This window comes from Gymnoscopelus microlampas (genome assembly GCF_963454915.1).
Source record: "Gymnoscopelus microlampas genome assembly, chromosome: 17".
NCBI classification, from domain to species: Eukaryota; Metazoa; Chordata; class Actinopteri; order Myctophiformes; family Myctophidae; genus Gymnoscopelus; species Gymnoscopelus microlampas.
Window position 1 is genome coordinate 12,390,493 of NC_139954.1, and position 22,547 is coordinate 12,413,039.

Below are 22,547 nucleotides of genomic sequence, written 5' to 3' on the forward strand. Positions count from 1 at the left end.
TTTTGTGAGGGTGCCTGGTGCCTCAGCCAGTGCACACTGCACAGACCTTTTATGCACCGCTTGTGAGCGCGACGACCCTGGGATTTGAATCAGACCCCCATCTCGTCTTGCAGGTCTCTCCTCTATCTGCCCTAGATTTCCTGTATATACTATACTATACTGACCTGAAACAGAGCATAATACATGCAAAAAAACAAACATAAAAAACCCAATTAGAATTTACATTGCCAATGTTCAAGAGTCAATAATTGGAGTTTGTCTTGACGTGTGTTCGAGGTAGTCAAAACAATAAAGAAAATACAATGCAATACAAACAGCATAAACAACAATGCTGTACATATTCTTAACTCATCACACAGTTGAGGGCATGTGAGGGGAGAGCTCCGAGATGCATGAAGATAGAGGCGAGAGAGCAAGGAAGGAGAAGTGTAACGCAGGAAGTGAGAGTGAGGTGTTGGTTAAGACAGAGTGAAACACCCTGACGTGGTAATAGTTGCTCCCGAACCAGTTGCTGTTGCACTGCAGGATACATCTACTGTAGCTTCATATATACTTCTAATTGGTCTAGTCTGCCGGTGGTATCTGGAGTAGCTTGAAGCTTCATATTTATTCTTCTAATTGGTCTAGTCTTCAGGTGGTATCTAGAGTAGCTTCATATTCTTCTGAGAGGTTTGGACTGCAAGTGGCATCTAGTGTAGCTTCATTTTCTTCTAATTGGTCTAGTCTTCAGGTGGTATCTAGAGTAGCTTCATATTCTTCTGAGAGGTCTGGGCCGCAGGAGACATCTACCATAGCTACATATTCTTCTGAGAGCTCTGGGCTACTACGGTCCTCAGGCTGGAGGGAGGTCTCAGGAGCAGTCTCATGAGGAGGATCTCTTCAAGGTGAGCTACAGTGCTGGACATTGTGTTAATGGTGCTTTTCGCTGCCATGGTATTGAACCTTTAAGTTATAATACCAAAGTTCTTTTGTGTCCTGCGTAATGAAGGTGTAAACACACTACATGACCAAAAGTCAGTGGACGCCCTTTCTATAAGAGAGGCCGTCTGGGAATCAAGAGGTTCCACGGTTTACCCCCTGGCCTATAGGTGTCAAAGAGTCCCTGAGCAAGACACTATAATTATAACGACGAGCACTATAATTATAACTGTAACTGAAGATATAGTTTTTAAAATATTTCTAACCCAAGTGTATGGCAGATACAGCACCAGAACTATAAAAAAGACAATGGTGTAGTTATAGTTTTCATTATAGTTATAGTGCTTATAGTTTGAATGGCCATTCAACCCCTAAATACTCCTAATGATTAGGATGGGTAAATGCAGAGGGGAAATCTGACATTCAGTTAATCAAATAATGGAGAAGCATGTTTTTGATAAATATTTTTTTAAAATAGCAACAAATACATTTAAAAAGATTACTGTGAGTAACTGTTACTCGACTTTATGGTCCATTTATTCCATTCAGCCACAAGAGCATTAACCACAACCCTAGTGTCCCTATTCTGGGCATGTCATAATAGGTGAACATACTACAAAAACAGGCAAACATTGAATGACACTAGTAAGTGTAATGTAATGTTCTCCACTATCTGCCTGTTTTAGTTTGTGTTTGTGTTTTTAGTGGGGACTGCGGATGTAAATTAGCATGTTTGCTAAATCCGGTGTATTTACATTACATTGATATGTATTGTACATTACTATGCAGTGTCCCGTCTAAATGAACATATAAAGTAAAGTGTACAATCTCACAACATGTTGCAACGCAATGGCTTCCTGCAAACTGTTCTGCACACAATTGTCTAGAATGTCATTGCAGCACTAAAATATTCCAAATCTTCACTCTTGGTTGTCACTGAAAAATGTCAAGGGACTGTGACAAATGCATTCCCACACCAGTGATAATACATTATGTTTTCATTAGCTCCATGTGCTAATATCTCAGTATCAGAAATCCATTATCCGATCACCACTGTATACTGTTTGATCGTGTCGTACCAGTAGCTAGGATTGCAGAGGAGCACCTACTAATTAAAAAGAGAAAAATAAATACAGCAGCAGAAATCAAATTTGCTGAAATCATTAACTCAATGTGTCCCACCGCCTCTGATGAGGATGGAACATTGGAGGACGTGATAAACAATTTCAATGAAAAACTCAGCTGCACTCTCAACATTAAAAATTAAAAATCCCAATTAAAAAAGAAAAAAAAAAGAAAGCACAGAAGAAAGAAAACACTATGGGAAAATAATCATATGCATGACCTAAAGAGAGCATGTAGAGCAGCTGAAAGAAAATGGAGAAAAAACAGACTGGAAACGTATCGCAATATTCTTAAAGAAACCATGATCACCTACAACAACAGCAAGAGATGCTCGAAGATAGACAGTACTATAGACAGATTACTTAACCCTCGTCCTATACCTCAGAACCCCCAGCCTCCCCACAGAAATTTGAGGAGTTTGCACTCTTTTTTAGCAATAAAATAATAATCCATCAGGAACAACATCGCTACATGAACAAAGGGCCATCTCAGCCCACAGTCAGACAGGCAGAACACCATGAACAATTTTGACAGCATCTCAAAAGAGGAGCTCAGCAAGATTGACAGTAAAATCATGCCATCGTCATACATTCTTGATCCAATTCCTCCCACTCTTTTTAAGATTGTTTTTAACAGTATATATTCCTGTCCTGCAGATCCTTAATACATCCCTAATAGAGTCTGTGCAGAGGCATTCAAAAGTCTTCATAAAACCCTTACTGAAAAAAAAACCAACCTAGATAGCAATAACATAGATAACTAGAAAAAGTGCTCCTCGGAGCACAGGTCTCCGCCAGGTCAGGTACGTTATTCTGGCCTTCTGGTGGCGCTATAATAGGCTTATGTGAAAAGGGTGCCATTTATTCTTAGGACTTTCACGGCAATCAGACACTGCATTCATGATTTGAGGCATTTTGTTCCAAAAATGTTTTGCTAAATTAGACCTGCTGGTGGCGCTATAACAGGCCAATGTGAAAAGGGTGGCAGTTCTTCCTCGGCGTAGTGGGAATGTGCGTGTGAAATTCCACGGAAATCGCAAGCTGCGTGCATAGTTTGAGGCTTTTTGTTCAAAACGGACCAATCCTGCAAACTTTGGAAGCCAACCATAGGCAATGAGGATGGAATATGGGAAATCGGACAGATCCGTGTTGATCACATGACTATAGAGATACTGTGTACCGATTTGCATGACGTTTGGATAAAATCTGTAGGAGTAATGTAAAAAAATGTGTACGGACGGACGGACGGACGGGGTGGAAAACATACTCTCTCGCCATGCCTTTCGGCCTGGCGGAGACAATTACAGACCCATATAAAACCTTCCATTTATGAGCAAAATTCTCGAAAAAGCAGTCTTTCTCCAATTACATCAATTCATCACAGAAAACAACATCTTAGACCCTCTTCAATTAGGTTTCAGGGCCAATCACAGGACGGAGACAGCCCTGGCAAAAATAATAAATGACTTCAGCATGAATATGGATGCTGGTAAGCTGTCTGTGCTAGTCCTACTGGACTTAAGGGCGGAATTCGACACAATAGACCACAACATTTTACTCCATCGGCTCAACACACAGTTAGTGTGGTAAAGTCCTGAATTGGCTACGCACCTACATTACAGGTAGATTCTTTGTTTGTCTGGCAAACATACTATCCCCTTTGGTGTCGCTTAAAGAAGTAACCTTGCTCCCCTACTCTTTCCTCTCTACACGCTCCCTCTAGGAGACATCATTAGGAAACACAATGTTAATTAGTAACCCCCCTCACCTCCTGACTCACTGACATAACTGACTGGATGAACGCAAACCTTCTAAAACTAAACGAAAATAAAACAGAGGTGCTACTGGTAGGTCCAAAACCGAAAAAGGATGAACTGTTGAACTCCCTGGGACATCTAGCTGTGTGGGTTAAACCACATGTAACCAGTCTCTGACTCATACTGGATCTCAATTTTACATCTCACAAAAAGTAACCAAAATATAATTATTTCATCTCAGCAATATAGCAAATGTACGACCCTTTCGGTCACAACCAGATGCAGAAATAAATATCCATGCCTTCATCACCAGCCGTCTAGATTACTGTAATGCTCTACTCACAGGACTACCAAAACAAGCCATAGACAGCCTACAACTCATACAAAACTCTGAGTCTCAAGTAAATTAGTAAAACATATATGTGATAAAAGTAAAATACATAAAAAACATGTCTCCACTCAGGAATTCTTTCCGACGTGAAGACAGTGGACAGCAGCCACACGAGGCCAATCGCATGGGGTAAAGTGGTTATTAATACAGCTCATGTTATGTTTTGGATTATACACCTCATTTATTACTACCTGCACGCTGGTGTCTCGCACCAAAAAATAGCTCAAGCTTTGCGTTGCAATGTATTGTGAGCTTGTAGGTTGGCTATTTTTGGTGAGACACAATGCACAACTACAGTAATAAATATGAATCAGGCTTAAGGAAATTATAAGCAATGTTATGTTAGCTTATTTGTCCCTTTTAACTCATTTAAACCTGGTGTCCGTGTTTTGGGCTTGTCACTATAGGTGAAAACCCTTCAAACTCTTCAGAAACACATTGCATCCCGATGCGCTGTGGGCTTGTATATCGGTTATTTTTGCGGTTTGTCATAATAAAATGTACATATTGTACGGCTTGAGTCATTAAAAAAAGAGTATGAATGTGCTTTCGAGAAGTGAAAATGTTTGCAAGATGTAATTGAGATTTCCTGTGGTTAACTGACTGCATGCACATGTTTTCTGCTTATGTACTGTAACAGCTGCCAATGTCTTTTTTGGGGATACAATATTGCATTTCCTTTGATCAACTATTCTCTTTATCTGGAATGCCAAATGGTACAATCAGAAACCATGATATTTTCCATTTCCATGATTGTTTGTCCTGTCTAGGGGCAGTGGGGATGACAGTGGTCCAGGCAGGCTCCACCGGAGACTGTCCCGCCTGGGGAGCAGGCATCAGAACCGGGAGGCCGCTAGACCTCCTCCCCAGCCTGACCCCCAAAGACCCCCAAATCAACCAGCCGACAGACCGGCTCCCCAAGGTCTGTCTCTAACTGAGATCTCAGTCTATAGAACTGTATGTACAAGTAGAATTATAAAATTTAAATTTTTTAATGAATAAATAATGAAGTGACATTTTGGCAGCAGTAGAGCAGAATCATATAACATCTGACAACATTAAAACTAAATGACGTTTGGGTTGTGTTACCTTGCCATGATGTAACTTCATAACCTGGTGAGATTTCTTCAATAGCTGCTCTGTTGATTAAAAATGAATGAAGTGAAAATATTCTCCCCGATGACTTACATTGCATGTTGAAACAGCTCTCAAAGCCACTCTTCTAGCACACATACAAACACAAAGTGGATTCTGACAATGTATAGCATCGCATCAAACCAGACACTGCATTTTATTTCATTTAATTTTTTCAAATGAAAATGTCAACTTCCTGTTGATTTTAATACTTGAAGATCTGAATCCAGAATTTAGATGTCCTAAAAGAGTGACTTTAAGACCTGTTTCACCATGCAATATACAGTCAAGTCAATGGGGAGATCATTTTTAATGATCACTTTCTAATCAATGGAGCAACTATTGAAGACATCGTACCTATACTTGGAGTTACTGTACATCATGGCAAGGTAAATACACAAGAATAAAAGAAGTCTGCATAGTCTGCTGGTCAGGGCCAAGTCATCTTTGATGTGCAAAGGGGCAGGTATTAATAAGAATATATTCTTCTTCCTGCTCCTTTTCGCTCAAGGGTGTGTTAGATTAAATGAATTAAATGAATTATTATCCTCTGATAGGGATTGTATGTACTGTAATACACTGCCATGTGTGTGTAGCCCAGTGATTAGTTCATGCCCTTAGCCTTATTCTAATACATAGATTATAAGTCATTCTAAAACAGTTGACTAAGTTACAAATGTATGCCTTTAATAAAGAGAGTTGGGTTTTTGGTATTTTGATTTAACCGGTTTTGACTTTGAAGCGTGAAGACAATTAAGGTTCTCACTCTACATTAGGTAGAGGTTCATTTGATTTCATCAGTTCAAAAGGCCTGAGGCCTACAGGTCTATTCTACAAAGGTTTACCTTCTGTATGTATTTTTGTTGTCTATTTCATGTTTTTATTTCATCTAAACTTTAAAAAGGGTAACACATTTTGTAAAAACAACAACCCTTAGTAAATTTGATTTACATTTAAAGTGTTGTCTGAGATAATTATTGAAAATAAGTCTACTGTCAAGTTCATCAGCCTTGTGGTTTATTCTATAACTACAGGGTTAAAAAGTAAAAGGTAACGAACTCAAGCGGCCCGTTTATTCCATTCAACACGGTACCGGGGTGCTACATGCGTAATAAAATTAAATTAAATGAAAGTACAATGTTTCGACCAGAAAATGGTCAAAATAGTCATTCGCTGGTCAAAATGAGCAGCAGCTGCCTGTTTGTACTCACTCGGAGCAGCAGCTGCCTGTGCAGACTTATTTTATTCTTAGATGCATACATCTTTTTGTCCTGCACCTTACACTTACATGGATGTGCCTAACGATTCCTTTTGAATAAAGGTAACTATACAACCCAAACCTCTTACAAAGTGTAATTTTGCTTTAATATTGTAATCCTGCAGAAGACAGACAACTTCCTCCAAGCTCTGCTCCTGCTGGAGCCCCGCCTCAACAGCCCTCGGCCGCCCACGCCCCCGTGGCGGTGCCCCCAAAACCTCCAGCAGCCTACATGAAGCCACATCTACCCCCGAGACCGCTGGCCAGGGTGTTCTGTAGCAGTGAACACGGCGCAGATGTCCTGCAGGTAAAGCAGCACAGGATGTATATACTGTACATTTACTCAGTAAAATCCTCAACTTCCAATTACAATTTAGGCATTTAGCACAAGGGTTCCCAAACTTTTTAGGCCGCAACCCCCAAAAATAATTATATCTCAACTGGGGTCCCCCCACCCTGACAAGCACTTGGAATTGTAGGCATTACATTTAGTTTGACTCGGTTCCACAGATAAATGTTTTCACAATGTTTGCCTCTTTCTTATAATACTGTATATAACACAGGGGATGGCAGTGGCTCAGGGGTAGAGTGGCCGGGTAGAGTGAACTGGAAACCGCAAGGTCCCGGGCTGGGGCGCTCCCCCAGAGTTACTGTCGAAGTGTCCTTGAGCAAGATGCTGGACCCCTAATTGCTCCCGATGAGCAGGTTGGTGCCTTGCATGGTTTCCTCCGCCATCGGTGTATGAATGTGTGTGTGAATGGGTGAATGGCACAATCAATGTAAAGCGCTTTGGATAAAAGCACTATATAAATGCACCATTTACCATTTATAACAGTATTATATATATTTATATATAAATATATATTTTACATATATTTCGTAATACAGTATTTGACAATTAAAAAGGTCTTAAAAGTCAGAAATGTGCAGACACCCTGCATACACTTCTACTGTATGTTGGTTTGTTTACTGTTGAGTGAGAAAACAATGTTGCACCCCCCAAAAATAATTTGGGGACCCCCCTGGGGGACCCTAACCCGTTTGTGATTTAACAGATGCTCTTATCCAGAGCAACTTAGATGTGCGAGATCAGAATACGCAGAATAAGCATGAACCCTACAGTCAACAAACAACAGGGTAAATAGTCACATAAGTAGAGTGCAGAGAGAACAGAGAAACTAGGGTACCAGGGAAACAGCAAACCTAGCATCTGTTTAAACAACGCGCTGGGGAAATGGTGGAGGTTTACTAAACTAACTGGCCAATGTTAAACAATGGACAATGACATACTGTACTGTAACGCTGCTATGGTACTTTAAGGCAGTGGTTCTCAACATGTGGGTCGGGATCCCCAGGGGGGTCCCCACTCCCCACATGATTTTTTTCACATGTGGAACCAAGTCAAACAAAATGTAATGCCTAAACTCAATTTTAAACAAGATTTGTGTGCAGCTACTGATAACAAACTAATTGTCACAATATTGCTCCTCTTTCAAAAGGGCTTTGCTACATTTCGAGTAGATGAGACTCTGTGTGACGTCATCTTGGTGCCTGGGGACAGCACTGAGAAGTTTCCAGTACACAGAGTCATCATGGCCTCAGCCAGCGATTACTTCAAGGCCATGTTCACTGGTGAGTCACAGTATCCTTAACCCATTAAGACCTGAGGCCCATTCTACAAATGTCTTCTAAATCCTATAACAGTTTCCTGAAAAACGTATGTTGCTGTAATATGAGTGGTGCTCAAAGATGTTCATGTCAAGGACCCCCAAAAGGATATGTATTTGGCCTTGGCCATGGCCATGGACCCCCATCTCAAAATGTTGTTCCAGGGACCTCCAGAAGCAAAGATTTGAGTTAAAAATGTTCGCTTTAAAAAACATATTATATACAACTATATACAAAGATTTGCATACATTTTCATGATTTTTCATGAAAAATCATGAAAATGTGCACTTCGTGCCGCGCTATGAGCTTGTAGATCTGCTATTTTTGAATAGCCAACCAGTGTGCTAAATATAGCTAAAATGACACAGATGATTTCGATTAATCTAAAATCTAAAAGTGTTTTTTTAAATATATTAATAAAAGGGCATATCAACAAATAGACACAAGAAAATCGAATTGCTTTTTTAAATCAAATATATCATAAAGTCTGATTAACCATGAGCCCTAATTTATACTTCATTAAATGTTCCATGCCTACAATATTTTAAAGCTAGATTTGGTCATTAGGTTGAGGTCAGCAGTTAGATAAAATAAAAGAAACATTTCCATAGCCACACTGTAGTTTAAACTCATTTCACTGTACAGTCATCATATAGTGTCACAAGACACTGCTATTTTTACATTCACTTAACATCAACATAAATATACAGTAAAAGACAAGAAGCAGCAAGACTGTTGAGACTTCACCATCTGACTACGGGCGGCAATAAACTTCCTGTTTTGGGGGGTAGCAGCAGCTTGCACTTCGTTATGTAATCATCCACTGGAATACTGTGTTTCCCCCCCCCCCCCATTTCCCACATAAACAAGCTGTTTATTTGAACTCTGCTTGGCTTTATTCCAGCAACATTTGTTCAAAAACAGTGGTTCTCAATGTCAACCTTTTGTGGGCTCTCATGTTTCAAACAATCCTCAGGGATTTTAAACTGACGGCCACAACGTCAGGAATGATTACAGTTTGACGCTATTTTTTTATGCATGAATGACAAGCGGGTGCATAAATGTAGCCTAACAAAAGCTACAGCATTATATATTGGATTGAAAACTATTTGATCATAAAGAAGTAGGCCTAATATAGCCTAACAGCTTCCTCTTTCCCACAAGTAGATTAATTAGCCACATTACAAATAGCACATTTTGTGTCCGTGGCTGCGTGCGTAATGATTTCTCAACATGGCCTAATGTATCACCAGTCTATTAGAACACATTTTCTTCAGAATAAAAATAACTCAAAGGGCACTGCACTAAAATAGGCACTTGTAGTTCAGAATAATCCTTCATAATGTTGATTGGCTAAGCTGTCCGGCCGAAAAAAAAGCTAACATTTTTGCAGAGATCTTGTACAGTCTCCTCATAGAGCTTTTCGATTCACGTGGTAACGTTTTACGGGATGGAACCGTATAACATGAACATCTATCTATGTGATTAACGTTGTGGTTTAATCTGCACGCGACGCAACGTCACAGTCATAGAGTGATGCCACAGCTATCTCTGTTATATTTGTATTAATATTTTACATTAAAGATCATACCTGTGCATGACACTGGCCCTTTACAGTCAATATTATATTTCAAGTTTTTTTCCCCCCTACACTGTTAAATTTCTTTATTAAATATTATCTATGTATACGTTAACAATTAATTGCTATTATTATTATTATTATTATTATTGTCTCCGCCAGGCCGAAAGGCATGGCGAGAGAGTATGTTTTCCACCCCGTCCGTCCGTCCGTGTGTGTGTCCGTGTGTGTGTCCGTCTGTGACCAGCTAATCTCCGGCACCGTTGTCTTGATCGTAGCGAAACTGTGCACACACACTCCCTGGATGCCAATTCAGAACCTTTGCCCCAAATTTTTCTCATGGGCCTTTCATAGCGCCACCAGGAGGCCGATTTGTGCAAAACATATTTTTTGACAGCACTCCTACAGATTTTGTCCAAAAATCACGCAAGTCGGTATACAGTATCTCTGTAGTCATTCAACGAAACGGGTCTTTCAGATTTCTCATATTCCATCCTGATTGGCTAAAAATGTCTTCCAAAGTTTGCAGGAGTGCTCCGTTTTGAACAAAATGCCTCAAATCATGAACACAGCATGCAATATCCGTGAAAATTTGCACACACATTCCCATTAGGCCGAGGAAGAACTACCATTTGAAAATTTTCAAATCAGCCTCATGGTGGCGCTATAACAGGCCGGTTCGTGTTTTTACCTATAATTGCACCGTTCTGTGTAAAACTTTGTATGCACACTCCCTAGAGGTCAAGGAAAAACCTTTGCCCTGCATTTTTCACATCTTGCTTTTATAGCGCCACCAGCAGGCCGACTTATGTAAAACACATTATTTTATACTACTCCTTCCAATGTTATCCAAATTTCACGCAAATCGGTACACATGATCTCTATAGTCATGTGATCACGACGGATGTGTTTGATTTTTCATATGCCATACTGATTGGCTAAGATTAGCATCTAAAGTTAGCATTATTGGCTTGTTTTGAACAAAATTCCGCAAATCATGAACGCACCGTCCAATTGCGCTCAAACTTTGCACGCACATTCACACTATGTTGAGGAACAAATGCCACCCTTTTAACATTGGCCTGTTATAGCGCCACCAACAGGTCTAATTTAGCGAAACATGTTTTTAACAAAATGCCTCAAATCATGAATGCAGTCAGTGTCCGATCGTCGTGCAAGGCCTAAGAAGAAATGGCAACCTTTTCACGTTGGCTTATTATAGCGCCACCAGGAGGCCACAATAGCCTACCTGACCTGGCGGAGACCTGTGCTCCGAGGAGCACTTTTTCTAGTTACATCTTTTTTTGTGGTTCCCTTGGACCACCTGTAATTATGCCATGAACCACTAGTGGTCCGTGGACCACTGGTTGAGAAACAGTGTTCTAGAACATGCATGTGTTGTTGAAATGTGAGGTGTGGAATCACAACTCTGCTGAGGTGTTGCTACAGTGGTTGGCCAGTGGGTTTGACCCATTTCCCTCAACAGCATCTGCGTGGAGCGTGTGACCCGAGATAAAGTCACTATATGTCTATAGTACTGATGCTGCACTTGTTGTTATTGACTGTTATTATCGCTGTGAAGATACTTCATATGCCAGCACAAGATAAAGATCTTGAAATGAACAAATCACTGCTGTGATCTTTATCTCCAGGCCGCAGGTGTGTGTGTGTGTCTCTCTCTCTCTCTCTCTCTCCACGGCTAACCCTCCCAAACTACTTGATCAATCAATTATAGCCATATTTCGTGTCCATGCTCGATTCCTGAATATTTTTTAAATCGGCCAACGACCACTATGTTATTTTTGTGAATTCATAATCTCAGACCCACCGTCCCTCCAGATGACGGGGCATGTGTCCACGAGGCTATGAGTGGAACTAGCCAGTCAGCTGCAAGCTATCCGTCCGGTATGGGATCTGCACTACACACTACAGTTCACTCCTGTCGGCTGCTGGCGGACAACTCTAAAAATATATTTTATAATATACTTTCAGCGAATCTCTTAGTTACGCCAACATTGATCTTGTAAAGTAGTTTTGTTCTTATTGGTGACATTTCTAAACGTTGCTATGGATGTGTACTGTAGACACAAGCATAGTGTGCAAGGGCTTGAGTTGCCTCTCTTCCATGCCTGCTGACGTGCACACATATACAGAGAGAGAAAGCGAGGGAGAGAGTAAGGGAGAGAGGAAGACAGAGGGAATGAGAGAGACAGACATGCAGTCTGGTGCAAGCCTTGCATTTGATTAACACCAACACATATTAACATACCCCTAAACCCCCCAAATTACTCACGACTTAATGTCCACAGACATTAAACTCGGCCCAACCGGTCTAAAGTCAGAGAAAATTATGGTGACAGGTTGAAGTGTGAAGAAGACAGAGACCAGTGGTGTTGCAAATGTGTTAATTTAGGGCGTGGTGACTGGTGCCAACTTACTTCCTCTTGTTAGATATTCACCAAGGGGTGAGGCCCAGCAACAACCTGACACATTGCATTTCACATCGCAGCCTATGAGTAATAAGTGTAATTTGTCTACTTTTGTGTTGATCGCCAGTTACACCAGAATTGGTGCCCTATGGAATTATGTGACTAAAGTGGTCCCTGTTATCTCTGCACAAGCAGAACATTGTGAATTAGCCTATGTCAGCATTTTAGGGGTTTTCCTTGCATTGTGCACTTTAATTACAAATCCTCAATTTACTTAATTGCTATGCACTATTACTTTGAATAATCATTTGACCATGAAGTTGATCATAAAATATGTCTGTTACAGTCACTTACATATTCTTTGTAATCGTTTTGTCCTCCGGACCAATTCCAGCCGTAGAGTTCAAAACTGCAAGTCCGTGTTCTCGATCCGCCCCTGCAACACATAAGTGACACAAGGCATTATCAATCAGCATCCTTTATCATGTCAACACATGCAAGCAGCACACACAGAAAAGGGTGGAGGGAAAGGGCGTGCTGAGCGCACCTTACTAGTTATGCTTTTGTCTCGTTTCCTTCCAACTACTAGGTGGCATGAGAGAGCAGGAGATGAGAGAGATCAAGCTGCATGGGGTCACTAAGACAGGTCTGAAGAACATCATAGACTTCATCTACACATCCAGGGTAAACCTGAACATGGCCAACCTCCAGGACACCCTGGAAGCGGCCAACTTCCTGCAGGTTCTGCCCGTCCTGGCCTTCTGCAACCAACTGCTCAGCAGTGAGGTGAGACTACAGATGTACCGACACCATATTTTCCTTCCCGATATACCGATTCCGACCCATAACTTGCGTATCGGTCGATAACGAGCACTGATACCAGTGTGTAATTTAAAGAAAGATCTAGGACAGTGGTTCTCAAAGTGGGGTCCAGGGACCGTCAGGGTTCCTTGCTTGCTCAGGGGATGAATTGAATCTTGACCTTCAGGTCAAAAGTCATGTCAAACTAGAAACAGGATCGTGTCAAAGGTCATGTCTCACCTAGACACAGGATCTAAATGTCTCAATAGAAGAGCAGGGAGACAAAATACAACCACCCCAACTGTATAAGGTATATTGTATTAACATACTCTACCCTACAGATTGGACAAAATAAAAAAATATTCATTTAAAAAAAAGTTACATAGTGCCGCTTTAAGTGGTTAATCAAACTCAATTTAGTCAATAAATGTTTTTAAAATCTATACACATTGTTCTTATATAAAGAATAAAACAAATAAAAAAAATACAAATATGCTAATCAATAGAATAATCGCTAAGAAAATAATCAATAGTTGCAACCTTGGACCCAAATTTGTGCTTGATGTACTAAATGTCCCCCATTGTTGTTTTATGGTGAAGATCACGATTGAGAACTGTGTGGAGGTGGAGCGCATGGCTGCTGATTTGCAACTGGACGATCTCAAGGAGAATATAGGTGAGAAAAATTTGACCACCCAAATTCATTCCTGGCAAGAAAAACACATTTGATACTGATTATTGAACAAACCGGGAAAATGTTGTTTCATGCATTTATTAAAGTCTGACTTCAACCATCGTTGTCCTCATTTGAACTCTATGTCCAGGTGAGTTTGTGAGCCAGAATCTTGCCGGATTGGTGCAGAACGGGCGCTACTTGCAGCTGTCTGAGACCTCTTTGGCGAGCGCGTTGTCCAGCAACTCTCTGAGGGGCTTCTCCGAGATGGAACTGTACCGCATCGCCAGAGTCTGGCTGGACCAAGACGCTCCCAAGCGGCGCTCGAGCGTCTACGCCCTGATGCGCCACGTCCGGTTCCCCCTCATGAGCCCCACGGAGCTCATCCAGATCTCCCAGGAGGACGAGGAGGGAAGCAAATCCGTGATGCGATCGGACACGGCCTGCGTGAACCTGCTGCTGGAGGCCAGCAACTACCAGATGATGCCATTCCTCCAGCCGGCGCTGCAGACGGAGCGCACGCGAATCCGCTCGGACTCCACCCACCTGCTGGCGCTGGGAGGGGTGATGAGGCAGCAGCTGGTGGTCAGTCGGGAGCTGAGGCTGTACGATGAGGACGGGGGTCACTGGAGGGCCCTGAAGACCATGGATCTGCCACGATATCAGCACGGTGTGGCTCTGCTGGGCGGATTCCTCTACATTGTTGGAGGTCAGTGAATCTTTTTATTATTATATATTTTTTACCAATTTTTCTTGCCAATTTAATTGTTATAATGCCAATTAATTCCTCTACTTGCCACTGCTGTTGTACCCTGGCTCACCCGCCAATGAGGAGCCCCCACCGGGAGGACCTGATTTAAAAATGTTTGCTTAAAAAGATTTGTACACATTTTCACAATCTTTAAAAAATAGCAGATCTACAAGCTCATAAGCTGCACGAATGGCGTGCTATGAGAAAAGAGCTAATAGCGACGAGAGGAGAAATTAGTGTTTTTATAACAGATTTGTTTGTGTGTTTATCCCTTCATAGGCCAGATCACCTATGACACCAAAGGTAAGACAGCAGTGGACACCGCCTACCGCTATGACCCTCGCTTTGACAAGTGGCTTCAGATTGCCCCCCTCAACGAGAAGAGGACCTTCTTCCACCTCAGTGCTCTGAAAGGGAAGCTCTACGCAGTCGGGGGGAGGAACGCCTCGGGAGAGATCGGTGAGGATGATTTACTGCCTCTATAAATAAGCTAGGATGTTTTGTTCATCCAGCATTTCTTTGCAGTGTACTATACAATTAAATACATTACGTTGTGTCTTTCTCAATGCTTTCAGACACGGTAGAGTGCTACAACCTGAGGAGGAATGAGTGGACATTTGTGACGAACATGGTGGAGCCGCATTACGGCCATGCGGGGACAGTCCACGGGGAGCTTATGTATGTCTCAGGTACTGTAAGACCTTTTTTTGGGGGATAACACTGAAACCGCCTTCTTTATTTTAAAGGAATTCCACAAAATGGTCTAAGGAAAGTCCTGTAAATATGTAAAAATGTAATGACTCACACCAGTGGTTCTCCAAATTGGGTTCCAAGGAAAATGATTTAATATAGCATCAAAATCAGTTTAACCACTTTAAACCTATATACGTAGGATATTTGAAAATAGCTGATCTACAAGCTCACATGGCGTGACTCGCAAGCTTGTAGATCTGAAATCAAAATTTCAAAGACACAAAAGACTGTGTTCGGGTCCCTCCCATTTTAAGATGGGGGTCCACAGCCAAATAAAAATACATATTAATTTGGGGGTCCTTGACATGAAAAAAGTTTGAGAACCACTGGTCTAAGGAAAGTCCCGTAAATGTTTTGTCGATACGTAAGCTATTCCCAGCTGACAGTTTAGAGAGCAGCATGGGCAGATCGTGATAACGTTCAGGCCTTAAGGTAGTGACTTACACCACATAGAGCCTGTTGTTGACCTACTTCAAACCCACTTCCTGTTCAGCTGCAGGCTCTCGCACGTTGTCTCTTTTAGCTTGTTCAAATTCTAATCTCGAGTTGTTTCTTAGCAACCATGGATGAGAAACTAGCTCGTCACAAGGGTTTCTTTGCCGTGCGAAGACCAAGACCCAGGAAACGCAAAGATCTGCGGTCAAAGTGGGTCAGAGACAGAGACCTTTCAAACAATGCAAAACCACAGCTCTCAGAAGTGTGGTTATAGGTTTCGTTTCGCTTGCATGGTATGCCATGAGAACATTATTACATGATCAAATATTCATTCCCTTAGCCACTGTTTAAATTGAGTCTGCGTAGAAAGAATAGCTTTCATACATATCGTTGCTGTCTGTCAGAAACCTTGTATCTCCATTATTTCAACTTTTTTTGTATATTAATGCCCTTTCTTAACACAAGATTGTCACCAAAAGTAGTGAAAATAGAAGATCTACAACCTCACAACACCTCAGATCCTGACTATTTTAGCTATTTCTGAATAATAATAATAATAATAATAATAATAATAATAATAATAATAATAATAATAATAATAAAGTAAAAATGTAAGTGGTTACTCTAAGTGTGTCTGTGGGTTCTATAAATATTTAACCAATGAAACAAGAGCTTGTGACTAAATAATAACTACATTGGATCCATTGGAACACAGGTTCTTTCTTCTATTTCTTGAAAAGTAATGGTTTTGGACATACAGTACGAGGTTGACAGTGACAACCTCGTAATGATATGATTTGTTATTTAGTTATTAGTGAGTGAACCTGTCAAATTGTTGAGACAAATAAACTGATTCTGAACAAATACCAACTAGTTAGTATATAATGAACCAAAACCCCAAATCATTTGCATTTGTTGCGGTAGTGGGCTTCAGTTTGATAAACAGGAGCTGATCGGTTGAGAAGAGCACAAATAAAACAAAAGAGCAGATCATGGAGATGGATGTTACAATAGCCAAAGCAAAGCTGTGTTCAGCTTGCAGCTTGCAACACCTGACCACTTCCTTCCTCTTTAAAACCAAACCCACCCTCTGTGTTTTTTGTCAGAGAGTCGCAGAGAGTAAGAACTGTTTCTGGGTCACTGTCTCAGAGTGAGAGCCTCCCACAGACAGACAGACATACACTCACTTTTTCCTCTATTCACTTCCATTTCTACATTTCTTTTGTTTTGTTTGCTTGTGTATTTTTACTGTCACAGCAAAGTTCCAATTCGGTCAGTGGTGGACAGTAACTAAGTACATTTACTTGATGAGCACTGTCATTTCTTCAGTGTCGTCCTTTACATGAGCATTTGTATCTTTGGATATGTATGACTTTGACTATAATACATTTTAAAGACAAATATTGTACTTTTGACTCGGAAAAATAAATAATTATGTACAGTACAGTATACAGTAAAGTACAGTACAGATGTTTGTGAAAACACAGTTCCAACAGAACTGTGTTTTACTCCTCCCAAGCTGAGGACGGCAGACTGTTCACAGTCACAATTCCATGTCTCTGCTTTTAATATCCCCCCCACCCCATTTCTACAGCTTCTCTACATTTGGTAGACTGTCCGATATGTTTTACATGACACAGATATTTTGGATTAATTCTTTCAAACGTAGCAAAAATAGCATGTGTTGCGATGCTTAGGTGGTTAAGAAAATGTCGGCCCCTCTGCTTTATTTTCACAATTCTAACCCCGACTATTATACATCGCAAACATGAGCTTACTGACCCTTAACACTGTACAAAACATGTAACGATGTGTCTGCCTCCCATAGGTGGCATCACCAGGGACACCTTCCAGAAGGAGCTGTGGTGCTACGACCCCGTGGACGACGCGTGGAGCCAGCTGGCGGACATGGTGGAGCTCCGCGGCCTCCACTGCATGTGCACGGTGGGCGACCGCCTCTACGTCATGGGCGGCAACCACTTCCGCGGCAGCACCGACTACGACGACGTCCTGGGCTGCGAGTACTACAGCCCCGAGACGGACCAGTGGACGGTGGTGGCCCCCATGCCGCGGGGCCAGAGCGACGTGGGCATCACCGTGTTCGAGGGCATGGTCTACGTGGTGGGGGGCTACTCGTGGAACAGCAGGTGCATGGTGGACTGCGTGCAGAGGTACGACCCCGAGGAGGACACGTGGGACAGGGTCTTTAACGTCCTGGAGCCCCTGGGAGGGATCCGAGCGTGCACGATGACCGTGCACGTGCCCGAGGGCTCGGTGGACGACGCCCAGATACCGGAGTGCCCGCTGCCCTCGTCCAAGGACTGAGAGAACATGGAGGGAGAGACAACGCCCGACGCAAATTTCATATACCGTCCAAAACAATTTTACTATTCAGGAAATGTAAAAACAAATAACATGTTTCAATGGATCCATGGTAGTTATTATTTCGTCGCAAGTTCTTGTTAAAGGGATATTTCACTTTCAAATAAAATAAACATTAAAATAATATATAAAAAATAAATGAAAAAAGTTATGGAGAAATCACGGCCCCTCATGCATTAGAATGTCCTTCTAATGCGTGAGGGGCCCGTGAGTTTTCTCTCTTTAATACTGTACTTTTCATTGTTTAGATTGTTTTCAGATATTTATAAAACCCACAAACAGATTTAACCATTTTCAAACTGGCGTCCCTATTTTGGTCATTCATTATAGATAAAAGCTTCAAAAATAGCGAAAATAGCAGATCTACAAATTCACAACATGTCACAATGTAACGCTGTAAATAATATTGGAATAGTCTTTTTATTTGTATTTTATTTTTTATAAAAAAAGAATATTAGTCTTCTTGCTGACACCTTGAAAATGTACTGACATACTGTATGACAAGATGAATATGAAATAAATGAACAGGCTACAATAAAATCAGCAAAAAAGTCCCACTTTTGCTCACAGCTGTGAAATGGACCACACTTGCTTTTCTGGCAAAAAGCATTAATACATTTCCTAATGTTGTCCTTTCTTCTTCTTCTGGTGCTTTTCTTCCCTCATCTCTTTGTTCCCAAGTAATGGGTAGCTGCAGACAAACATGGAGCAGGAACACGGTCGTGTCTGTCAACGCCAGTGTGCGTATCGACACAAGAAGGCGTGTTGACACGTTTTCAGGGAAATTCTAAAGCTTGTGAGAAATGCTCTGTTCTTTTTCCACTTCCGCCTCGCTTTTATATCCAGAATCTGGAGCTGGCTGTAGTCTCTTTTACTTTCATTTTGGAGTACGTATGTCCATTTTTGTAATAGATCATATCTGTTCCCTCTACAAATTCCCTCTACACCAGCTTAGAGCAGTCATCTGTCAGGCGCCTACAGCTGGTCCAAAATGCTGCGGCTCGCCTTCTCACTGGCACAAAAAGACGTGAGCACATCAGTCCTGTCCTGGCCTCACTTCACTGGCTCCCTGTCAATTTTAGAATTCATTTTAAGGTCCTTTTATCTCTAAACGGGCTTGCTCCACTATACCTCGCTGAGCTCATAGATCCATACACTCCAGCCAGGGCCCTAAGGTCTGCTGATCAGTCCCTACTGATCGTCCCAAAGACCAATAAAAGGACCGGGGTTGGCCGCGCTTTTGCTGCTGCCGCCCCCACGCTTTGGAACGACCTCCCTCTCCCCATCCGTTCTGCCCAGTCCATTGGGGGATTCAGATCCCTCCTAAAAACCTACCTATTCTCTTTGGCTTTTAATTGTCCTTGATCTGCTGCTATTGTGTCCCAATAATGCACTGTATTTGTCTGTGCGCCAATGGGCGCTTATTGGTGCTTTGTTTGTCTCCACCTTGTACAGCACTTTGGTCAGCTTCTGTTGTTTTAAATGTGCTTTATAAATAAAGTTTGATTTGATATCTGTATGCAACTTGAACGCAGTGTTGCCATGTCTGCTTATTATAAGCGTCTTTGGGCTTGGTTTTCTGTATAGTCACCTGTAAATATCGATAGTTGCGGGTTACGTTTTTTTGGGGCTCGGACCCCCAAAAAAACATCGCCCTGCTCAGCAAGGGTGCTCACTTAGCTGCCGCCTTGCTCGGCCGTGGCCCATGGGGCTCAAGCCCACTTCTGTCGCTGTGCCTGCCTCGTTTCTAAAGTGTAGTTGCTTATTTGGGCTTGTTTCCTAATGTTGTTTAAACCAGTGGTTCTCAAATATTTTCAAATCAAGGACCCAAATGAATATGTAGTTGTCCACGAGCCCCCATCTGAAAATATTTTTTTGCCAGAGACCCCCATACCAGATTTGTGTTATTCAAAAAAATATTTTCTTTTGAAAATATCAGAACTACAAGCTCACAAAAGGTCGCATCATGGCACGTTGTGAGCTTGTAGATCGTCCATTTTCACAGCTCACTTAGCTGCCTGTAGCAACTCATAATGTAATAATGGCTCATAATGTAATAACGGTTCATAATGTAAAAAAACTAAACGTAATCGAAACTCATAATGTTATAATCAGCTCATAATGGAATAAAATCATGAGCGTGTGTAGCAACTCATAATATAATAACAGTAATATCGGTTCATAATGTAATGAACTAAATGTATTTAGTGTTATTCCTACAGACAAAATCTGTAGGAATAATATTTAAAAAAATGTTTTAGCAAAAATCGGCCTCCTGGTGGCGCTATAACAGGCCGATCTGAAAAGTTTGGGGCAGAGATTCTGCTCTGGCATCCAGGGAGTGGGAGAGTTTCGCTGCGATCGTAATCCATATCATATTAGTATATACATTTTCTCAATAATATTCATCAAAATCTGAAATTTGAATGAATTTATGAGGATTATATGTTCTGTGGAAAATGAAATACTGTAAGTATAGATGATTCATCGGAATATCATTTTCCCTGTGTGTGCGCGCACGTGCGCGCGCGCGTGCGTGTGTGTGTGTGTGTGTAAAGTTAGTGTGTTTTCGTAGAAAACACCCAGGGCATGTGTACTCACACATTGTGCCAAATAATTTAATTATTCATTAAAATTGGCAAATGGTAAACGTCTTTATTTTCCCAGTAGAGTCAAACAATGCCCAGAGGATCTGCGGTCAACTTGAGTTATTCTTCCAACAGGTCTAAACAGGTGAGTCAGTTGAGGTGACGATCCACTGCGTTCAAATAAACTGGATATCAGTATATATATATATATATTATTTGGAGGACGGGTAAAACAACAAAACATTTTCATCTAAATAATTATGGATTTTTGTTTTGTTAAGATTTGGCTGCCAAGTCGCCAAAGTACCACTATGTACTTTAACAGTAATTTTCTGTTGTGAAATACATTTGCTTGTTTGTCTTAATTCCATTTTGTTCATCTTCTGTATACGCACCGGACTGACATTTCTTGTGGCGGCGTGAGTCCATTACAAAACATACGGTGAAATGGTTCATATATTTGGGAAAGGATTTGTGTTTGGACTGGAGAGTCTGACTGACACACACACACACACACACACACACACACACACACACACACACACACACACACACACACACACACTAAAAGTTCCAAGAAGAAATTGTATTTCATATATCCATTTCAGCATGCTAACAGATAGAATAATACTCTATCTATCATATTATATGATATGACAGACAGTACACACCCTTCGGGTCCTCATGTTGTTGACTATAAGTGCTGGCTCATTACCTTATAAATAGCTGGGGGGGGATTCAGTTGGAGGCCCATGATCCAAAATAGAAGGATCTGGTTATTAATTACAATAAATGCACTGTATATACCTACCTCTAATCAGCAGATATTCACAGTCATGTATTGGTTTAGATAGATGTATGCTGTTTGCTGATCTATTTATGCTAAGTTTGTTATTTTGCTTTGATGCTAGGTTTGATGTTTATCTTGTGTCCTATTACTGTACTTTGTAGCATTCAATTGTTTTCTTTACACTATTATTTATTGACCTCTTAGGCTATGTTCAAAATAGATGCCTTTAAATAGGTGCCTTTAATGTGCTCATGATTTTATTACATTATGAGCAAATTATTACATTATGAGCTTTGATTACATTTAGTTTATTACATTATGAATTGTTATGACATTATGAGCCATTATCATCGTGGTTAGTCATGGTCAGTATCATATCAATATCATGGTCAGTATCATGGTCAGTATCATGGTCAGTATCATATCAAGGCTATTGCAGGATATTGAAAATGTTTTACCAGTCTGTTGTAGCCAGCATTCTGTTTTATGCAGTGGTATACTGAGAAGGTGGCATCAAGGCCTGGGAGCTGAACAAGCTCAATAAAATCATAAAGAAGCTCTGGCCTCCAAATGGAAGGGCTGCAGTCAGTCGCAGAGAGGAGGATTAGGGACAAACTAAACTCCATCCTGGTTAACCCCTCCCATCCACTCAATGGCGAGATGCAGGATAGGGTGAGCACCTTCAGCCAGAGGCTCACTTTCCCCCCGAATATGCATACAGAGGGGTACAGACTCTTTTATGCCAACTGCCGTCAGACTGTATAATACATACAAACTCTCTCCCTCAATGCATACGGTTCAATGAGACTTGTCGGCAGACGGAAGCATGAAGTGCTCTAAAATCTGCGGGTAGGCGGCTGCATTGAGTCTGGTCTTGATAAAACACAGTGGCCCAACAACAGCAGATGACATGGCACCCCACATCATCACAGACTGTGGAAACTTCACTGCAGGCATCTGCTGACAAGCTGATGGAGATGCTGATTTCCTTTTCCAGCAGGACTTGGCTGTGCCTACAGTGACAAAACTACTGGTAACTGGTTTGCTGACCATGGTATTACGGTGCTTCATTGGCTTGAACTGGCCTGACCTGAACCCCATAGAGAATGTATTGGG

At 41.4% G+C, this 22,547-nt stretch overlaps 1 protein-coding gene across 3 annotated transcripts; it reads left to right on the forward strand.

Moving 5' to 3' along the window:
- The first annotated feature begins 423 nt into the window (after positions 1–423).
- Positions 424–18,610, forward strand: LOC311065260 (kelch-like protein 9). Of its 3 annotated transcripts, XM_084085507.1 has the most exons (12): positions 424–884; positions 4,263–4,319; positions 4,961–5,112; positions 6,708–6,889; positions 8,082–8,224; positions 11,652–11,734; positions 12,848–13,044; positions 13,660–13,735; positions 13,884–14,441; positions 14,763–14,942; positions 15,059–15,172; positions 17,500–18,610. In XM_084085507.1, exons 1-12 carry the CDS (start codon positions 865–867, stop codon positions 17,994–17,996), a joined length of 2,259 nt encoding a protein of 752 aa, XP_083941633.1. In that variant the 5' UTR covers positions 424–864; the 3' UTR covers positions 17,997–18,610. The 3 variants fall into 3 exon arrangements, with proteins under 3 accessions (XP_083941633.1, XP_083941634.1, XP_083941635.1); XM_084085508.1 differs by lacking the exon at positions 4,263–4,319 and having other exon boundaries at positions 429–884; XM_084085509.1 differs by lacking the exon at positions 11,652–11,734 and having other exon boundaries at positions 431–884; positions 8,082–8,214.
- Positions 18,611–22,547: the final 3,937 nt, after the last annotated feature.

Coding starts and splice junctions, on each gene's coding strand:
- LOC311065260 (XM_084085507.1), top strand. CDS start 865: ATGAGGAGGATCTCTTCAAG. Junction 6,890..8,081: donor ACGGCGCAGATGTCCTGCAG/GTAAAGCAGCAC, acceptor CTCTTTCAAAAG/GGCTTTGCTACATTTCGAGT. Junction 8,225..11,651: donor ATGTTCACTGGTGAGTCACA/GTATCCTTAACC, acceptor TCATAATCTCAG/ACCCACCGTCCCTCCAGATG.